The sequence below is a fragment of the Maylandia zebra genome, linkage group LG4, assembly GCF_041146795.1.
Source record: "Maylandia zebra isolate NMK-2024a linkage group LG4, Mzebra_GT3a, whole genome shotgun sequence".
Taxonomy (NCBI): domain Eukaryota; kingdom Metazoa; phylum Chordata; class Actinopteri; order Cichliformes; family Cichlidae; genus Maylandia; species Maylandia zebra.
The window spans coordinates 19,511,730-19,533,234 of record NC_135170.1 but is presented as its reverse complement, the minus strand read 5'-3'; the positions used below and the strand labels follow the sequence as shown (position 1 = coordinate 19,533,234).

The 21,505-nt window shown below is 41.3% G+C and overlaps 1 protein-coding gene across 4 annotated transcripts; it reads right to left on the bottom strand.

Annotated features, from left to right (window-relative positions):
- Positions 1-1,351: 1,351 nt before the first annotated feature.
- Positions 1,352-21,370, bottom strand: rhot1a (ras homolog family member T1a). 4 transcript variants are annotated; one of them, XR_013098325.1, is made up of 21 exons: positions 20,970-21,370; positions 17,026-17,084; positions 16,840-16,921; positions 16,532-16,575; positions 16,387-16,440; positions 15,655-15,707; positions 15,229-15,337; positions 14,043-14,144; positions 13,475-13,573; positions 13,153-13,261; positions 12,875-12,995; positions 12,648-12,732; positions 12,370-12,515; positions 12,141-12,241; positions 10,661-10,791; positions 9,735-9,818; positions 9,454-9,576; positions 9,173-9,375; positions 7,962-8,084; positions 3,496-6,152; positions 1,352-2,430 (listed from the first exon to the last, which is right to left on the bottom strand). XR_013098325.1 is itself a non-coding variant. In XM_004558437.5 (20 exons), the coding sequence occupies exons 1-20, from the start codon at positions 21,004-21,006 to the stop codon at positions 2,313-2,315; spliced, it is 1,983 nt and encodes a 660-aa protein (XP_004558494.2). In that variant the 5' UTR covers positions 21,007-21,370; the 3' UTR covers positions 1,352-2,312. The 4 variants fall into 4 exon arrangements, 3 of the variants coding, with proteins under 3 accessions (XP_004558494.2, XP_076739232.1, XP_004558497.2); XM_004558437.5 differs by lacking the exon at positions 3,496-6,152; XM_076883117.1 differs by lacking the exon at positions 3,496-6,152 and having other exon boundaries at positions 16,532-16,572.
- Between the last annotated feature and the right edge of the window lie 135 nt (positions 21,371-21,505).

Below are 21,505 nucleotides of genomic sequence, written 5' to 3'. Positions count from 1 at the left end.
CCCACTCCTTCCTGAGGTCCTCCGTCTCTGCTGCCTGCACCACACACACGCGTCCAGTGGTTGAAGAGGGAAAAGGATTGAACTTACAATTGACAACATGCATATCAAAATTAGAAATATGACATTTCTAAAACGCAGTAATGACTCACCAACACTTTTTTCTTCCCATTTGTCATGGTTATTTCAAAAATAAAGCGCTTCCTGTCAGCTTTCTGGACCTCTCGCACTGACTGCACCTGACCCAGAGGACAGATGACACATTTAGGTAATCCAAACTCACGTACAGGCGCAACAGCTGCGGAAGTACCCCAGAAATCACAAACAGACTGGAAAATATGTGCTAGTGCATTTCAGAGAAGTGGTGCTCATTTAAAGAGAAAGGCTGCTCACAGCCTTAAATACAGCACTTTCCTTATTAAGAGAAGAGGTTAAAGCAGTCATGTGTGAGACTGGCTTATATAGTTGTAGAGTAAAATGAAAGAATACATTTTATTTCACATTATTGTGAGACAACTTGTGAGTGAAGCCATCAAATGAATGTAGTTCATCAGAGGCATCAATTAGTGAGGCACCACTGCTAGTGCTAACAAAAAAAAAAAAAAAAAAACACTCAATAAAAATGCTTACTGTGGTTAATTTGGGCACTTACTGCCACATGTGCAAAATCAGCTTCCTGTAATATTCAGGGATATGAAGGACTTACTGTGTATATGTAGTAAAATCCTCTCAAGCTCGACTGCAAAGAGAAAAACGTCCAGTGTGAACATACAAAGCAGTGAGATCTTTACAAGAGGCATTTTCTATTTCTACCTGTAATGAAACCATAATTAAATGGGAATTACTAATTAAATAAAACAAAAACACTTACAGCACTTCCATTCTTCTTAGTGTAGAAGAACAAGGTTGTGTTTTGAAGCCTGAACCAGTATGTGACCCATCTCATTTTCTACAACCACAGCAGAGAGTGCCCAAAGTCACTTTCTAACAACAACCGTAACGTTCACAGTAACTCAAGGGCAAAAGGAGCTTTATAACTTACCACCGTGTCTTTTCTTTTTTGTAGAAAGCTCTCAAAAAGCAGCTCGGTCCCATCCACAGACATGTTAACCTTCAGATTACAATTTCACACTGTGGCTGCCAGTTCTTGCTACCTGTGTGCGTGTGGTGAGACTTCCTCATCGCTCGAACTGAGAGCAGTATCGCTTGCAGCCACATCACCTTCTCACTTCTGCATTCTGCACAGAAGTCCTATCTGTTTGAGTTCATGTCACAAAGCTAGTACAGCAATGACCATTTCTACTATGACTGCTGCTTCTATTCAGTGACACACACACAAACACGGTGACATAAGTGGGTGTAAAGGTCATTTATTACAGATATTTAAAACCATTTCATTTCTCCTTGTCCACCAGCATCCGTACGGCACAAGTCGTTATTAAAAATGCCGAAGATGAAGAATGACAAGACTCAAAGTGGGGAAAAGGGCGAACAGCTGTTAATATAATGATGCCTGGTTTAAACGGTGCGTCTAACTTCATAAAAATATAAGGAGGAAAAAAGCTTTATTCAAAAGGCAGAAAAACAAAAATAAAAACAGAAAGCAGGTAGTCGTTCACCATGAAAATGGCTTCGATAATACTAAATACAAAAACACATGAAAAAGAAAAAAATCCCAGAGTTTCATGCGGTGCACTCGGAAAACAGACGAGAGAGAGAAACAGGTTAATAAATTAAACACACAAAATAAACAAGTGCACGGCATCCGTGACCTTTTTAGTGTTAGATGCAGCGCTCTTTGTCCCATCGCCTCCTGTTCTGGCTTTAGCTTTGATCCTAAAATGTTTTTTTAAAGGAATACATACATAATACCTGCATATGCACATCTATAAACAGATTCAAGTCCCTTTGTGGTGGATCTGTGGATGTCTGCCTCTCTCTGGTGTCCAAATATCTAATTATACTGACCTGAGGAGGTGGGGGAATTAAAAAGAGGACTGGACCAGCTGACTACTCATGTCTAATCTCACCTAGACTAAACCAACAGACCAAACGACGCCAGCATTTACAAACCGAGGTGATGTTTCAAACGTAACCTGCCCCCCTCTTCAAAACATAAGGAGAAAAACACCACACTCCCTTATATAAAAGGTACCTATAAGTCTGCACGTTTGTTCATGGTGACCAAGAAATGAGGCCTGGCTGGTGGGTCAGGCCGTCTTTGTGAGTCTTTTCTTTCCCCAGGTATGAGTGGTGGGAGGAGAAGGGGCAGAGTCAACAGAAGGACCAGAGAGGGGAAGTCTGGTTCTGTCTGATCACCGCTGTTTGAGAAGCGCTCTGTACATGGCGAAGCCCAGCACGGCAAACACTGTGGCGCCGACGCTCGCCCTCAGCCAAAAGGTGGAGTTCTTCAGGTCTGCCTGAGCCATGTGTCTGAGAGAAGAAGCAGGAAACACACAGAGAGCAGGTGAGAGGCTGGGAAAACACATGAATAGCAGAAAAGGGGAGCAGCTTAAAACACAATGACGAATCTAGTGCCACATTTTCCATCTGCTCGTAAAACCACAACGAGAGAAATTGCCAAATGACACAACAAAGTCATGTGTTTCCCCCTCTGGGTGAAAACTTCCCAAAGCCTGACCACATATGACGAATCCAAGGATCCTCTCATGGCAGCATGAAAGGGAAACACATGCCTTCTCTTGTCATTGTTTGTTTCAGTTTGGGATACGTAAAAAAGGGAAAGAGCAGAGTCTTAACGAAGCACCTGCTATGTACCTTAAAGGATTGTTAAAATTATATGGAGCCCAGGTGGTGTCTAAACTAAATAAATTTGGTATTTCTAGTGCTGCTGATTGGATCATTTCTCTATAATTTGGCTTCATCTCCTCTCACAAAGGGCAGAGAACAGTTTTGATACAGAGCGCTTTAATTTAAATGAGGCGTAGAGTGAAATAAATCTCACACCTAAATATACCTGTGGCAACAATGAGGTAGGCAACGCATTATTTTAAGATTAAGCGCATGTGTGTACATGACACCACCTGAGCTTCATAGAACTGCGTTAACACTTCTAAAACAACAGACTGAGCTGGAAGGAAACACAAGGTGAACTATGCAGCCTGCAATGACAGGTAAAAGCAACGGAGGAGGAGGGAGGAGAAAGGGAGTAACCCAAGTGCCCCGTATACATAATATACTGATTGTACAGCTTAATCAGAAATTTGAGAAGCTGATCTGGGGACAGACACGTCACCACTCAACCCTTCAAATGTCCTGTTACTCCCGTAGGATCCAAAGAAAAGCCAGACTCATGCTCCATCTACTGAAAAAAAGAGGAAAACGCCTCTGGCAGTAGATATCGACATGACTCTTATAGGTCAAAACCTGATAAACCTGCTGCCATTATGAGATACAGTCACATGCATGGAGTGTTCGCCCATCCTTCCACGGGTATAAAAATCAAACATCCCCTCTCTCTATGATTTCTGTTGTTACCTTTGTGGAGGAATTACTGGTTCAGCGGAGGCCTCCATAAAAGATGGACCCCACCTCCACGATGGAGATGGCTGAAACCTGCTGCTTCAGGCTGAAATCGTCCTCTGACAGCAGGCAGCTTGCCTCACCACCACCCCCACCCCACAAACTCCACCCAACCAGGCAGCCTCTCACACAGTCACAAAAGGAGTCAAATGCAGCAGGTGAAGCAGGGAGATACTTTGAATTTGTTAAACAATCAACACATTTATCACAGCCAGAACCGCTCAGTTAGTGATTAAAGCATGAAACCCGGTTCAAGCATCCTCCACAATGCAGCGGAAGTTTTCAGGGGCGGCAGTGGTTTCTACGAGAAACATTTTCCCTAACAACCAGCTAACACTTTCTTTCTAGGGATTTTTTTTTTAAAGAAGGCGCAGTTTACTGAACATCAAAACTTTCTGTAAACATGTTTTAAACACAAATTGGTGTTGGCATAGTAAACGATGTTTGCTTGGTTGCTAGGCAGATAATTCATACTCCATCATACAATATATGCCAACATCTATTTTTAAACACGTGTTTATACTTTAGTCATTGTTCATTCATTTAGTGAAATCACTTACACAGGTTCTCATAATTGCAATTAACATGCAGCACGTCATGACACGCACAGTTACCTGTTAACTGAGTTGCCATAGCTACGGGATATATGCAAATAAGTATTGCACAGCAGGAAACCTGCACGTGGCCCTCAAGCTGTCATCTTATCAGAAGAATCTCTTCTTCAAGGAAGCGAGGTGAAAGTAATGACAGCATGTTGTCACGTGAGGAATCTGGACGGATGTTTTCATAAGACCGTTAAGAATCTTACTCTTCTTCCTGTTAAAAGCTAGTTTTTCCTTCCCGTTGTTGCCAAAGCGCTTGCTCATAAGGTGTCATATGATTGTTGGGGTCTTCTAGTTTTTTTATTGTATTATTGTAGGGTTTACCTTAGAATATAAAGCACCGTGAGGCAACTGTAGTTGTGATTTCACAACAACAGTTGTTGCTGTAGAAATAAAATGTAGACTCTGTCCCTAAGAGTTTATCCTTTGTTTCTGGCGTCGAATAAAGGAAGGATGCACGTCCTTTACAGACTACAGTTTACACGGGGTCTGCATCTGCACTGCTGTCGTTTGCTTTTACCAAACTTCCATCAAAACTCCGTTTCTGTGTGGACTCTACACCGTGCCTGTGGTCCGGTCACACGATGCTGGTCTGTGCAGGCATTTACTTAAAAAAATTTTCAACTGTGGTTTTGTAGTCTGAATCAGTAGGAAATGGTGATGGCTATCTTTATAGGTTATCTGACCATCAACTCATTGACATAAATAGGCCTGCAAACACAGTCTATGGGCGGCTACTGGTAGAAAATCTATTTCCAGCCATCCTAATATCCTGTTTGCTCAGAAAAACATTCGCGTTTTGGTCTTTTTTTGTTTGCTTTTTAAACACTTGTTTGAGCTAAAAAGAATATAGTCAGGTTTGGTCTGACCCAACAGCACTTAAAAATATAGTCTTTAATCACAGGAGACAAAAAAAAAAAAAAAAAAAAAAAACCCGGAAATATTCACGAGGGAGACTGAAGCCGAAAAATACTATGTGTGTGGGAACTGTTTTTACATAGAATGAGGAAATGGCCACATATATGTGGTGCATACTGTATATACTTGGCTCTATATTACATTATATCCTCTTTAACAGTAAAAACTATTTAATACACTTTTTCAGCAAAATATATTTTCCCTTTTAGTTGATGTGAAGTAGTTATTTTGGTTATTTCTTCTTCTTTTTTTAAAAAAAAAAAAAAAAAAAAAAGGAAAAAAGTTTTTATTTATAACAATGACAAAAATACAATAAAATGCACCAATAAGATAAACAAAATACTAAAAAGTCATCTGTATCGAGTCCGAAAAGTAGGCCAAACACCACCTCTGAAACAAAAGCTTGACCACAATCACGATACCTGACCCACTTTCATTTCATATCTCAAACAAAAGCACACAAACACACCATAAACAAGCTGTATAGTTTGTTACCAAATAAAATAATAGTTTGTGTTCTTGGCGTGTTAGATTCTTTAACAACAGAGTATAAAGGATGGTCTGTACTTGTTACTCAGTTAATTTCTAATCTTAATGAGCACTTTGGCTCAATGCACCTTAATCTCGATGCTTGTAATCAATCAGGGCTGAAATGTTCCTTTAATGTTAGATTTTAGGTTGTCAGGCCCTCACTCTGCCTGATTAAGGTCACTGATAACAACTCCCAGAGACGATGTCGACACAAGGGTTAGTTGTTGGGTGCAACACTTCATCTAGCCCTGCCTGAGTGACTAACAATAATTTACAAAAATTAGAAACGTACGCACTCAAAACACATTTAAACACATTCACACCCGCAGTGTAGCTCAGCAAACCTGCACCATTAAATTCAAACACCAAGCTCACTACACTGTACAGACAGATGCAGAACCTTCCCCAGCTGCCAGCAGATGGCAGTATTTCACAGAGGACTGAGGCATGCCCTTTAAGTACAGAGGCTGAAGTGAACAGGTGAGCCATGCAGATTAGCAGAGAGTGAACACATGCAAGAGGAAGAGGATGAGGGGCAGCCACAAACGTGTGCGTGAACACCTACAGAGTGGAAGGAAGAACACAAAGACAAGAAATAGAAGACAGGAGGGGAAAACAGGATGAAATGACCGAGTAATTGGAGAAGAACAAAAACAATCAAATTCAATCATTTAAACACATTTGATTTCAAACATCAGTTCATCAAGTCTTAACCCTTCAGGAGGACAAGAAACAGACTGGTTTAGTTTTTATTTTGCCCATTAAGAGCGATGCTTTTCAGACTAATGTCTCTCCTGTGGGCGCAGACTTCAAGGTTAAGAATGGAAATGGAAACAAAATGAGGCTGAAAACGTCACAAATAATCAAACAGCTGAAAGAGGAGCTGGAAACAGACGTAACAGGCTTTTGCTTTTTAACATACTTCTCTGTGAATGAAATCAAACATGCAAACATGTAGAGAGCAATGACGTTTTCATTTTGAACCACAAACAAACCAAAGAAATTGGTTGTTTCTCATTTTGTGCACACAAAGCCTGTTAGTCAGATTTACTGTCTGCGTATCCACTGCAGGACAGGAGGGGGCACACGTGACTCGGAGAAAAGCTCTAATACACACCTGGAATCATCAAAGTTCCTTTTTTATCATTCAAAATTCAGGCCAACATAAAAATTCTGTTCTTTAGTTTTAAAAAAATTCACAAATATAAAACGATCAGTTAACTGGGGCTGAAGTTTCTTTTACTGCATGTTAGTGTGGGAGTCAGTATTAGGAGCCGAGTTTGTGGTGCAAGCATCATGCATCGCAACACAGTCACACAGGTACCTCCCTGGCTACCACGCTGTTTGTTAGCTGGCACAGCACCGTCACAGCTCGCCGTGTCAGACTGTACAGAGAGCGACTCGGCTGCCTGGAGCTGGAGCAGAAAGCGAGATATCTGACATCATTTATAGGGAAGTTACTCCCAGCAGTCCTAAATCACAAGCAAAGAGTTCCTGCTTAAGAGCTTTTAACAAGACTTTTATTAATTCATTCAGAGAAATGCTGGGCGAAGACAGCAGGCCGTTAGGGTCTACAGACAGTTGTGTCTGGCCTGTGTCAGTGAATGTGAGAATAGTCAATATGCTGCATGTAAATTGATGTAATATTATTCCAAATGTGTTATGATTTTAAAGTTGGAAAAAGAACTTCTGGAATTTTAGGAAATGAACCATCTGCAGCATCAGAATCTGTCTGCAGCTGATAGAGATAAACTGACGTCACAGTTTAAGCTTGAATAGCACAAAATCCACACACAACTGCATCGACAGTCAAGCAGCTGGTTTTTGTGTCATTGCTACAGCTGCTAACTCTACGCATCCCTGACGACCTGCCTGAGAAAGTCTGAGGACGCATTTTCCCACACGGTGCAGAAGATTTAAAGACCTTCAGCTCTTATTCAGCTGAAACAATGACCTCTGGGAAACACGATCATCATTTGATAACAGAGATTAACTGTTAACTATATTATTATTAACTTTACTACTGCTAACGACTTCATCACTGTGTTTCTCATTGAGCAGAGAACAGCCTGCTCTGTACGAGTACTATAACCCAACCGTGGCAGGAAAAGCCAATAATTTATCAGCAGAAATATTTAAACATAACGTAAAACCAATAATGGTGTCCCCCTCTCCTTACAGTTGATATGCAGTGTAAACTGAACCAGTGGGGAACACTTAGGGAAAGCAGAGGAGCTGTCACTACCACCAGTGTTAGTGAGCTTGGGTAAAGCCTCTCTGCGTCCCATCGTGGAGGTCCAGCCCCAGGATCGGAGACAGAGAGGAGGAATGAGTCCATGTTAAACACTAGAGTTTATTTTGTGTATGAACCTGTTGAACACGACCGTGCGGAGTTGGGCCTTAATGCTGCGCAGCAGCTCCAACTTGAGGAGGTTCTGACAGAGGCAATATGTGCACCTGTTGCAGGCACACATGCAGTGGAGACGGGCGTGGCTGCAGAAAGATACACAGAAATGCGTGTATTCACCACCACGCCAACACACACAAACACAGAAGGACACACACTCACAGGAGGAGGGACCAAAGCCTGACAGATGAAAAGCAATTACATTTGTTTAACTGCTAAACTACATCAAAGCATGACCTTCACTGTAATATGAAACCTGCACTGCTGTTGGTTACCTCAAACTCTTACTTTCATCCAATGGAATAGAATTACTGATATCTGTAACACAAAACGAGAGGAAAGGAGGGAAAACCACAAAACAGACATCACAACTAAAACAATCTCAGACTGACGTTTTGTCAGCTGCTTTTACTTTTAGATATTTCAGAGGCAGCTAAAACCAGAGAAAAACGTGGCTTATGCAATACGAGTTTTCAGAGACCACAGTCACCTGTAAATAACAGACAGCCACAGTGGTTTCAGCTGACCAAACAAACTATCTGCAGCTTCACTGCTGAGACAGCTGAATCACTGAACTTGCTACGCATTAAAATGTAGGTGTTAAACACCTTTAGAAACTACTGACGCCTGAGTGATGGGAGCTTATTGGTTTGACACAATAAACTTACCAACATTTACGCTACACAGTGAAGATCCGGGCAGAAAGTCGCCTTTCAGTAAGCACTTCTGCTTAAATCTACTCAGACTAATGCTCTAGAGCGCAGCAGATCCAATGATTTCAGATTTTAGCCAATAGGATTTGTGGGCTGCTACAATGAGCTTTAACGGGCACATCCCTTAAGTGCCAATTAATTAAGCTACTGAAATCCAATCTGCTCAGAGAGCTTTGAGGACTTAGGACACCCTGCAGGGCCCATAAATGAAAGAACTGGCTGCAGTATATTTCAGAGTGTCAAGTCTTCGCGTACTGACCGGTGTGATCGAATGATTGCAAAAATCATTGGGTTAAGGTCTAAACTGTAAAGTTTCAGTGCTACACAACACATTGAAGGCGGCTAGTATTCATTTTCCTAACATCACTGAGTGCTAAATGTCATAAAATCACCCAAGAGAGGTAAAAGAAGCATAAGTGGGAAAGAAACAGTGAAGACTGTAGCTGAATTTTAATGCTTACGGGTACATGGCCATGGTGGTGAGTCTAGTGTAGATGTCTTTGCTGGGTGCTTCGTTCGTGCTGCAGGTGAAAGGCTGGGGTGGGTGGAGCTTGTGTTTCCGGCAGAAGTCATGCGGCGACAGGCTGTAGTGCTGCCGCACCTCGTGCAGGTCCGACTTGGCGGCTATCACCACACACGGCGTCTTGCTGTCTATGAAGTATTGCTGCCAAACACAAGAACTCCGTGTCAGGAGGCAAGACTTTTAAAATAAGGCCTGATAAGACGCTCTCAGTTTACACACCTTGTACACTTTTGCGCAGTACTCAAACGAGCGAGGATTGTTGACGTCGTACACCAGGCAGACCACATCACAGGCCAAGTCCGTCTCCGTCAGGAAGTCAAAATCCGGCATCACCTCGTGGAGCTTGTAGTGAGCAGGCAGGGCAGGGAGCAGGGACGGAGCAACAGAGCGTGCAGACGGAGGGATTAACATTTGTAATGCTGAAACTCAGTAAAGCACTCAGATTATGTAACAGTAATCCAGCGAGCAGCTGATGACTCCTCAGAGTAAATGGATCTTACCAGCAGGTACTTCTCCTGACCGTAAACGTAAGTCGTGCTGATGGCATAGAAGGACTTGTGCTCTTCTCTAATCCGCCTCTGTCGCTGTGGAGGAAAGCAAAGCCAGTGTCGCCCGTCAACACTATTGTTTTATTTATTTATTTAATTTAGGGGGGAAAATCCTTTATTTTACATTATGTAGTTAATTTTTGATGATTTAGATTATGAATATAGATTATATATCTCTCGGCTGGCCTGGGAACGCCTTGGTATTCCCCCGGACAAGCTGGAGGAGGTGGCTGGGGAGAGGGAGGTCTGGACCTCTTTGCTTAGGCTGCTACCCCCGCGACCCGACCTCGGATAAGCGGATGAAGATGGATGGATGGAGATTATGAATATAATCTCATTAAGAACGGCAAAATGTTATTAGGGGTCCAAGCTGTGTAAAAATGCACAGAACCATCCATCCAGTCTCTTCCTCTTATCCAATTCAGAGTCAAAGTGTGCATGTGTGACTCTTGAGTGCCATCCATCAATCAGTGACAGATGATGATGATAATAAAATGTTGATCCAGTGTTGAAAGTGAAACAGAGTTCACATTCAACACTGGATCTGTAAGCAAAATCAACAGAGCTGCAAGTCCTCCTGTGATGTGCTCCATGTAGACAGGGTAGGAAAAAATGGCTTAATTACGAGCTTTGCATTGGTTAGAATTTAGGCTTCCTCATCATGGTGACCATTATCCTTAAATGCTGACAAGTTAATGTAAAAGTCCTGAAAATTAACCTTTTTTTTTTTTTTATTACTCACCATTTGTAAGATCTGTACCTATATTCACTTCGTACATCCCACTTTATTTTGTACATATCGGAAACAGTTGCGATAGCTGCAGAATTAGCATGTTTCATAAAGTTTAACAGGCTTTCTGTTAATGATTTCCACTGACCTGCAGGTTCCTGCCGAGAAATGCTTGGAGGAAGCCGCTCTTTCCGCTGCCCCGTGCTCCTAAAACGTTGCAGCGGAAGACGCTGCGCTGGGTCTGCTTCTTCTGCAGGTCAATGCGCTTGTTACGGGTCACTGAAGGAAAAGGAAACATTTTTCTTGTAGCTTTATAATACAATTAGTAATATACAAAGCTGGCAAAAGTACAGAGATTCTGTACTTAACCGGATCTGAAATGTACTCAAGGTAAGTAAAATGAGCTCGTTGGAGGAAGTTTCTTTTTTGTGAACTGAACCTTGTGCTATTTTAACATAATGATGAAATAACATACATGCGAATACAATTTAATTATACTCAGCTTGGAAAATAAAAATTAAAAAAGGAAAATAAAAACATGCATCTCTCTATTTTCTGTTGGCTACATTGTAGATGGTGACTTTGCCTCAAAACAGGAAAATGAGCACAATGAGGGGATAAAGTGGATTCAGCAGGATCCCTAAAATCAGCTGTAATGGATCAAAACTCAACGATTTCTACTGTGCGCTGCAGTAAATTTTCTTCGTGTACAGACTGTGATCAGCTGACCTGCTGCTCTTTGTGGATGGACACGACTGAATTCAACCAGATGTCAGCAGATGTTTCACGAGTTGTCCTGGCTGATTTCCATCCTCTACACTGACAGTACACTGCTTATGCTGTCTTTATATTGGACTGCATAAATGAATCTCTGCTACACTTGATGTAACCTAACTCTGACTATGACTCCACAGCCACTGTGCAGCAGTCACAGGCTATACTTAACTCTAAATCCATCACAGTACTGCAAACTAACCTGTTTATCCTGCACTAACCTGCAGAGGATTTTCATGCAACCTTTAAAAAGCACAGTCTACCTCAGTTTGATTTGCAGCATGTTTTTCAATAATAATTTAAAAATATATATGTCACATGTACAGACCCTATATGTGATTTTGCTGATGTTTGTTGAGCTGATAAAAACACTGCTTTTGAAATTACCTGCCACTCCTTTTATTCTCCCTCATCAGTAGAGCTAGCTAGATGCGAAGCAGCGCAGCCACAACTTACAGACACCTGGAGTCGTTCCAGTGTTGCGGCAATAAATACATAATTCAATAAAAACACCCTCTCTTTAACCCCTGACTTTGGCACGCGTCATCTCTTTTTATGAGACATCCTCTGCTGATTAATAAACAAACAGGGCTGCCTTTAATCCGTTTCTGTTTAGGCTCAAACGTGTTTGATGTTTGGAGGTTTGCAGTGACAAAATATTAACTCAAATGCGTTAAAACCAAAGGTAATGAGCCTGTTTTTAAAATGTAAAGACTAGAAAGTACAGATATTTATTTAAAAATGTTGGGAGTAAAAAACAAAAAAACTACTCAGGTAAAACACAAATACCTGAAAATTGTACTTAAGTACAGTAACAAAGCATCTGTACTTTATTACTTCCCACCTCTACCTACCTGTAATTGCAGCCGCTTGGGATTCCTGCTCATAGATGATAGAGTAGCCGAGGTAGCCCAAGTACTCCAAACTACGCTGCACATCCAGATATGTTGTTAACCTACCAAAGGAAAGGAAGAGAAGTGAGAAGATTTTACATGACTGAGAAGTGCCTGTTAATCTGTCCCAGCGTGAAGTTTTTCAGGGTGCATGAAGTTAAAACAGATGCGTAACAATATGCACACTCACGTCCACTGGGAGAGGTATCCCTGGTATGTGAGCCATCCCTGTTCATTAGTGCAAACTGTGTTGTTTACATCTGGACCCCAGGGCATGTAGGGAAACACTTTGAACAAGTCTTTCACCTCCTCTGGCGACAGCGCGCAGTCTCTGTCCTGGAAGACCACAGAGACAAACACACACAAACTCAACTGAGCACAGAAAGGTTCATCTTGCTGAAATCTAGTCGTAAATATGGAAATAAAAGTGCTAAGGGAAAAAACAAACCAACAAACATGACCACTCACTTTGTCATGCTTGTCAAAGACACTCTGAAGAAAGAGGTAAGCGTTGTGGTTAAGCTCCGTGGTGCAGTCTGGAGGGATCTTTATCCTGGTATAAAGAGAAGGAACAAAAACATACGTTTTGGTGAATTTGCAGCTTTCTGGTTTTATTCAGGTACCTGCTTTTTTCTCCACTTCTTGCTTTAAATTGAACATCTCTCAAAGTGGCATGCAAACTAATCTGCACTCACAGGGGGAACAGGTACTCCTGCGTGAGCTCCAGGTCGTCGTCATAACCGAACCTCCTCAGCACGGTCCATGTGGTCTCGTGCCGACCTCGCTGTATGAAGAGGGTGTGCAGGAAGAGGAAGCCTGCAATTAAAAAAAAAAAAAAAGAAAAAAAGTGGACACAATTTGAGAGAGAGGGTGAACACTCAGAAAAGTGATTCAGACAGTACAAATTATGTTCACAAAGCCACCAAGTATGAGAAACACATAAAAACAAAGGAAGAACGGGGCAGTGTCCGACCTTTGAGCGTGAGCCCGTTGTCTTTGACTCCATCCATCATGTTTCTTCTGACCACGTTCTTTACGTCCTCTAACGCCTGGGGTGCCAGTGGTGTATTGAAGCATGTTCTCTACATGCATACACAACATATATGCAGTTTTCAGATGCTGCTGCTGTGACATGTGTTGTTATGAGCACATCGTTTCATGTCAAAGCCCATCTCCCTAAACCCGTTACAGGTTGTTTTCCTCATATACAAACAGACCAACGCTGAACCTTACACCGTCTCAGTACTCACAATCTAACAAACAGACGCTGATGTTATTAAAGAGGAAAACATTACCTGAAAGAAGTTGAGCTCGCTGTCATTAAGGGTGCCGTCATTGTCCAGGTCAGAGATTTTAAATATCCTGGTTAAAGCCTTAATGCATGAAGGCTTCAGCTGTAATACAGGAGAAAAACCATTTTTTAGGAGACAAAATGCACTTCTATGATGCACCAAGATTTAAATCTGCTTTTCTTATTTCCTTAGCTTTACTCTTGATCTCCAACATAAAAACAGGCCACAGTGAGGATAAAATACATGAAGAACAGATTTAGGTGATTCTTGCACAGTTGCAGAGTTTATGACGAGTGTAATCAAAGGATAATGCCGTCTCAGACCTACAGCCTGGTCGGTGTATCCCTGACGACCTAGTGAAAAATCTTTTCTAGTCTGCTCGTGAGTGGTTGCTACTTGTTGCCAGCTGAAATCGGTCACAAAGAGGATGGACTTAAAACTTCCTTGCGATTGGTTGCCAACAGATTGACACGGCTGCCCATAGTTTCCACAGGTAACTCCACCAGGTTTCTGAAAGCTGCAAACCAACATTTCCATTAAAGCTACCTGTGTTCAACAAGTCAGAACCCACCTCCTTCTCCTCTGGGCAGTACAGGGGTCCTGTCGGGTGGAGAACGGCCTTCTGGGCGTAGTAGAACAGCTCGGAGATATTCTTCAGGTTTTTTGCAGAGCACTGAGAGAAAAACAGGCCGCCTCATTTTAAACTTTTATTTACCAGGAAGTGAAACTCTTGAGATTGAGAATCTCTTCTCCAAGAGTATGATGGGTATGACGAAGGCATGGCTGACAGAACATGCTTTTCATTAGCCGGAGGTTTGAACCCAGAGCCCTAACCGTGAGGCAGCAGAGCTAACCACTGACCCACTGTGCAGCTCAGGTTACCATGTTGTTATGAATGGTTTCCAATAAACAAAAAATAAATGAATAGAAAAAAGCTGAATGCATGAAGTAGGTAATACTAAAGGATGGAAATTCTGAACATTATACGGGGTACTGCAGTCCATATAAAAAACTGACTTAAAATGCAGCTTACTGTCCAAATAATTCTGATCATTTCCCCTTAAAAACATCTCATTTGGGGGGGTTGAGTAAATGCAGACTTTTATCTTAAACATGATTTTCTAAAAAGCTTCATAAAGACTGTACTTTAAACTGTGCTGCTGCTTTTATTTTTGACACAGTTATATCTGAAATCTAAGCACCTCACAGGATCACATATTTCTCATAGCAGAGTGACTGACCCCAGTCTGTTCCCACTGTGTATGTGCTGTCCCTCACGTCCACCATGCGTCCCTCTTTTAACCTCGTAACTAAGCCAGCTCAGAAGGGCAGGACCGAGCCGTCGCAGGCGGCAGAGGGAAATTTGAATAAACGCAGAGGGAGGCAGATTCCCATTCCCTCGCTCCATGACAGCCGAGCCTCACGGCACATTCACAGTCAGTCAGCAGGCCGTGGCCCCGGAGCGTGGTAATATAAATCTATTCAGGTCTCAGAGTGTATGTGCAGTCAGGATCTGGATTGCACTCTAAGAGCAGCTGGGGGTCAATCTGTCCTCCGCACAGGTTGTCTCACTCTGACACACTCTGCCAGTATTGGATTTTCAATCAGCCTTTTAAACTTTATTTGCAGTTTCACTGCTCTCAACAGTTTCATCAGACTTTGACATTTAACTGAGTGGGACCTCCAAACAGCCTCAATAGACCCAATCATAGTATGAGTCCAAGTGTGTGTGTCTGTTTGTATCACTTTTGCTTTACCTCTACACACGTCTCAATATCCTGGTATTGATTCATGATTGGCAGGATGGTCTCCATGCTGCTGTGCTCCACCAGGTCTGACTTGTTCCCCACAAGAATCAGTGGCACCCTGCAGTGAAGCCATTTATTACAGAGCAGCAACAATCAGCCAATCAACAGAAAATCAGACTAAAGCTAATTAGATCATGTGTTTTAATCATTGCTTTAAAATCTGCAGTTGGTTGCAGATATCTAAAGGGAAGGATTTTCCAGCCTCATTAAAAAAAACCAAAAAAAAACCTGTAAACGTGTTTATTCTGGTTGGAAGAAGAGAAAAATTAAACTACAATTTTTGACCCTGTATAGACCAAACACTGAATAAGTTAAGTAAGAAAACGGTCGGTAGATGAGCTGATGATAAAAATAACCGTTAGCTGACGTACACACCTGCTGTCTTTGTCCGTTCTGTCGTTTATGAGAGGAATCCAGTGGCTCGTCACCTGGGGAAGGAACACACAATGACAAACATGCAGCACCAACACAAAGGTTTTCATTTAAATACATGCCTGGAATAACAAAGGTAACCCAGTCTGATGAAAGTACTGCAATATATTTGCAGAGTAATTCAGTCTGTGTCTATGGCAACCATCCCAGTAAAAGCTACTGGAAGTGCAAATCAAACATTTCTGCCGCAGTGTCACATTAAAAGCTTTTACCTGGTGAAATATGATCTGACTTTTATTATGAGGGATGCCAGTGACCACCGTGGTGTTTAATGGTATTGGAGTTGTTGCTGGCTCAGGAGGTAGTGCTGTATATCTCAAATGGGATTAATGAAGTATTCTGATTCTGATTCTAAAACAGCTTCATTTTTGTGTGTGTGAAAGGATGAATGTGAGCTTTAGTGTAAATAACTTCTTCTTTTGGCTTCTCCCTTAAGGGGACGCCTTCATCTCACCCTGTCACACCAACCACTGCATGTCCTCCTTCACTACATCCATTACTCTTCTCTGGCATCACCCCAAGATAACATTAAAGATTGTTTATGGACAGTAAAATAATAACAGCAACCAGCTTTTGCCAACTTCTTACAAAGAAACCAACTTATGTCGAGATGAAAAAGCAAGTCGAGCCAAACAAGAGTAATATGAAACATAAGTACGCTGACACCAGGCTCACCTTCTCAATCGACTTCTTGTTGTTGACTGAGTAAACTATGCAGATCACATTAGCCTAAGAAGAGAAAAAGCAACATCACCTTATGAAGCACACATCAACAATATGCAGCACAAACAGGGCAAAGCAAGAATGAAATAACACCGACCTTTGATATTTCCTGATACAGCTGCTCATCTGACTGCTCTGCTTCTGTGCAAAAGGAAAATTAGTACAGTATTATGTTACCTAACACCTCTTGTGCTCACTTTGTTTTTCTCAAATAAAAATGGAGACACTTTCATGACCTACATCTTGAAACCCAGTGGAACAGATAAGAGGTGCAGCCACGCACAAAATGATGTCAGCTGAACACTCAATACTTCCTTGTATCGGAAGGATTTGAATGGGCTTCTTTTTATTAGCTACACTGTTCTTGTGTCAGTTTGAAAGACTGTGTGTAAAGGGGGGAGATACCCGAGTAGTCCACAATGTGTGTGGGCACCCTCTCCGGGGTGACATCGGCTGGGATGGTGATCTCTTCAGCTCGGAGTGGAACCTGGAAAACAGGACAATGATGTCAAACAATGATAAAATGACGGTCAACAGTGAACCTTCAAAAGGAGGCTTTTAACCATAACCACAGTGCCTCATCACACATACCTCATCTGGAAACTCCTCACTGACTAAAGACATAATTAGGGACGTCTTCCCCACCTTAGCTGTAGAGCACAACAAGAAAAAGACAGAACAGGGTCATTAACATGCAAAAACGCTCTGCCATTTTCATGACAGATCCTGGTGATGTGTGAAATGACAGGAACAGATAAGAGCAGCTGAAGAGCTGCAGCCAAGTGCCACCGATCACAGCTGAGCGCTCACTAAAGGCCACCATCCAGTGAATCCAGAACATCGAGAGGTAACGCAGTCTGCAAATAGGCCTGCACTGGAAAGGCAGGTCAAAGAGCTACACTGTTATGTGAATAAAACATCCAGAAATGATGAAAGTAAAGTCATGCAAAGTCATGTAAATGAGTAGTTTTAAACTCAAATTAGTGTAGATTTAGTAGGATTTAAGATGTTAAGGTGTGGTAGTCCACACTGTTGCCTCACAGCAAAAAAGCTCCTGAGTTAAACTCCATGTATGTTAATCTGGCCGGAGCCTTTCTGTATGGAGTTTGTATTTTCTCCTAGGGCTGTTCGATATAACGATATGAAGCATGAGTGTTTTACAGCTTTGGAAATGTGGCGATTTGCTTTTTTCCAGCAAACTTACTTTTGAATCGTGAGTTGGACAAAGCTACCACTTCCCTGACATCACTGCTGATTCCTGTGACAGCATATTTTTTATATTTGTTCATTTTTATAGAAGTTAACAGTCAATTGCAATTATTTGAAACTGCAGCCCTGCGTTTCCCTGCCACTTGCCTCTCGGTGTGTTCACAGTTAATCTCACAACCTGAACTTCATAACACACAGGCTGGCACGTAGCTTTCTGGCTGCACCTCCTTAAGCACTAACTCTCCTAAAGTAGCAATGTGTGCCATCCTGAAGAGCCACAACTTGAATATAAATAGTACTGTCAACATGTGTGCTCAAAAGAGAACAAACAGACACGGTGAAACACGCAGGGTGGGACATGCTGGCTTTACAGGTAATTTCAAAGTCCTTCAAAAGAACAGAGGTCCTACTGACAGATGACTCTTTGTACCTGAGTAGTGTTATTTATTGCCTTAGTCTTTGGTGAGTTAAATATTTCAGAGTATGCTTAGCACTACTTCATTTTAGCAAGAACGATATAAGCATGTTATAAGCATATTATGGGTAAACATGCAGCTGTTTACCCATAATATCCTCTGCCATGTAAAACTGGCACATTTGGTCAACAAACAGCTCTTCAAAATAAAAGTTCAAATCATTTATTTAAGCACTGTGATAGATGAGCAGCCAGTGTGCCAAGCTGTCCAATGTATGCTGCAATAGGCAAGGTGAACCTTGATTGTTTAAGCAGAAGAAAAATGGATGGATGGATGATTTATTTAATATCTTCTGCTTCAAGCTTCCCGGTTCTGAAGCTCTGGGTCCAAAAAAAAAAAAAAACAAGAGTAAAGTGAGGAGATCACTTTGGGCTTCAGGTAGTTTACATGAACCATTTTACAAGACAAAGAAATAACATTTGACAAACAGTGAACATTAACATTTTCATTTGCTGTAGTTTTTTTCTTGCTAAATGTATTAAACTATATTTTATTTTGACTTATTAAATAAGATATTTTGCTTCATTGTACTTAGGGCTGCCACGATTTGTCGACTAGTCACGATTACGTCGACTATCAAAATCGTCGACGACTGATTTAATAGTCGACGCGTCGTTTGAAGCTTTGTAAGATCACAAAAGACGCAGGAATAAGTGGCAGGATTTAAGAGTGTAATAACGGACTGAAACAGAAGATGGCAGCATTGCATGTACAAGGATGTCAGCTACCGTTAAACCCCGAAGAAGAAGAAGAAGAAGAAGAAGCAGCTGTGTCCCAGAATTCATAGCGCGGCCCAGCGCAGTTTCCAACAATGGCGGCAGCTAGTTAGTTTTAATGTTACTCTTATTATTCGTTCTGGGTCACAAAATAAACGTTTAACATATTTTCAGGCGAGAATGTAGCTGTGTAAACCTCAAATATCTGCTCAGTTTATCAGGACACCACATATTTTCAAAAGCGCTCCGACGTTTTCGGAGACATCTGTTACCCACTAGCTCGTTAGCGAGCCGGGGGCTAGGTCACTAGAGCCGTGAGAACACCGGACTCCCCGCAAATCGTTTTCAAACCCACCGCCGTCTTTCGCTACTCAGGTTAAATATATATATGAGTCACTTAGATAACTTAAAATGTTATTGTTTGGCTTTTTTTAGTATTTTATTTGTTCCTGAGTAAATCAGTTTGTCTGAGATTAAAGTTATAGTTTTTACACAGCTGAATAAACATCAAGCAGACAACTGATTATCAGAAGTGTGAGATGCTCCAGAATATACTCCAGTGTCCTGTTATATTTTAGATAGCAAGGAGTTTATTAAACTTCACCGAAACAATCTGCAAATTTCATTAAAATTTAATAAACTATCATCTTGTCTTTATTTTTAGTTAGCACAGACCTTAAACACTTAAAGCTGTAAGCTAATGATAGTTATAAGAGCAGATTCTGCTGGTGCAATAAGCTGTAGTTTTACGTCCAATGGATGATGATCTGATTAGTCGACTAATCGCAGAAATAATCGGTGACTAGTCGACTATCAAAATAATCGTTTGTGGCAGCCCTAATTGTACTACATAGATGTTAATATTTTTTTAATAAGAGATAAAGGTTTTTGTAATAGCAGTGCGTTTAGATTCTTTCACCCTCTTTCTCTTGTGTAGTTTTTATGTGAAATTTCTTTATAATTCCTGTATTTTTTTTAAACAAGCTTAAATATTTATTCTGTTTATTCAAACTATTTTACTATCGACTGTTTCATTTCAACAAGAACTTCCCAACTTTTGAAATGAATAAAGTATTTCTTACCTTATCTTATCATGTGTTATGTTATCTTAAGCCAACAAAACTTTTTATACCACAGAATGACCTTAACTTCAGGGTTTTCCCAGAAGTCTTTGAATTCCTGTGATCTTTGTCACAGCTCAAACTTTCAGACACTCTTACACCATCTAATCGGCACAATAGCCCTTCAATCACTTAATAATACAGAACTATCAGAATATGTCACCTACAAAAATACAATTAAAGAGGCCCAAAAAAAAATCATGATTCACATATTTATTATACCCTGCGATGTCTGGGGGTGTTTATTACCACTTAATTACTTCTCTGCTTTGCTTACCAAGGCTGTATTCCAATTAAGAGCACTTTAGTTAATAAACTCCGTTTACATCCTCCTAAATCCTCATCGCTTGACTCCGATAAGCCAAATTACAGTAATTAACCAATTAAAGCAACTGTAGTTTTTTTTTGTTTTTTTTTTTTAAATACAAATACTTGTATCACATCTAATCTGTAGTATTGATATTCTGTTTTAGGACTCTTTAGAACACACAGAGGTTTGCCTTCAGATCACTATCATGTTAACAAATACTACAATAATATGTTAAACCACCCTCACTGACTTGTAATTGTTCTGTTTGTGCATGCATGGTTTCAGACTCTCCCTGAATCCCATTACACATACTTTGAGAATGACTCACAAGCCAAAAAAATGGTACACAAACGTTTTCTACAGATATCAACATAAAATAGTTAAAGTGATGTCCATACTCCAAACTGGACTGTTTGGCTCATATTTTCCCTTCAAATAAGAAGCAGCGAGCCGAGCAGTGCATGTAAGACCTGATAAGGCAGCAGTCATGCACCATGTGATAATGATTTGGCCGCTCGACATAAACAAAGCCTGCTATTTATTCTAATAACAGGACCAGTCGAAGTGTGTGATTATCAAGCTCTGTGGGATAATGAAGCTATTCCGCTGACCCTCGCAGCTCATCACACGATATGTAACTGATACAAAGTAGCTGTAGCTACTAGCATATTAGCTAGTGAAGATTAAAGAAGTTGCTACTTACGCTCCCCTACAAGGAGTATCCTCACGTCCTTCCTCATGTTGGCACTTGTTTTCCTGCACAGAGGACCGTCTTTATTGTTTCATGTAGACCTCTGGATGCCGTCCTCCTCCTTAGGCAGTTAACTACCGTTGGGCCCTGCCACTGTCAAACACTCCGCGCCTTTGTAGGACAAAACGGACGGACACTTTTCGGGTCCTGCTCGCAATTTTCCGCACGCTTCTGCTGAACTTATTGCTTATCCGCTGGACAGAAAGACAACGTTTAATGCAGTATGTGTCACATATCTCTGTAAGCGCACGTTAATCGCTCTCTTGAAGGCGCTGGCAGAGGATTTCGCAGTGGATGGTTCACGGGCATGCCCGACCTACAAGACCGGGTATCTACGGCAAGCCAGACAGGACAAAACGCGCACCAGAAATTTTAAAAACATGAAAAGAAAACACTCTGTGCTGCTCCCTGGATTTAAAACGTGGAAGTGCAATGATTTGGCGTCTCCTGCCTGTCCAAATAAAATATTAAAAATTAAAACTTTACTA

Coding starts and splice junctions, on each gene's coding strand:
- rhot1a (XM_004558437.5), bottom strand. CDS start 21,006: ATGAGGAAGGACGTGAGGATACTCCTTGTAGGGGAGC. Junction 16,922..17,025: donor GTGAGGAGTTTCCAGATGAG/GTATGTGTGATG, acceptor CCTGTTTTCCAG/GTTCCACTCCGAGCTGAAGA. Junction 10,792..12,140: donor CCAAGCGGCTGCAATTACAG/GTAGGTAGAGGT, acceptor CTTTTCCTTCAG/TGACCCGTAACAAGCGCATT.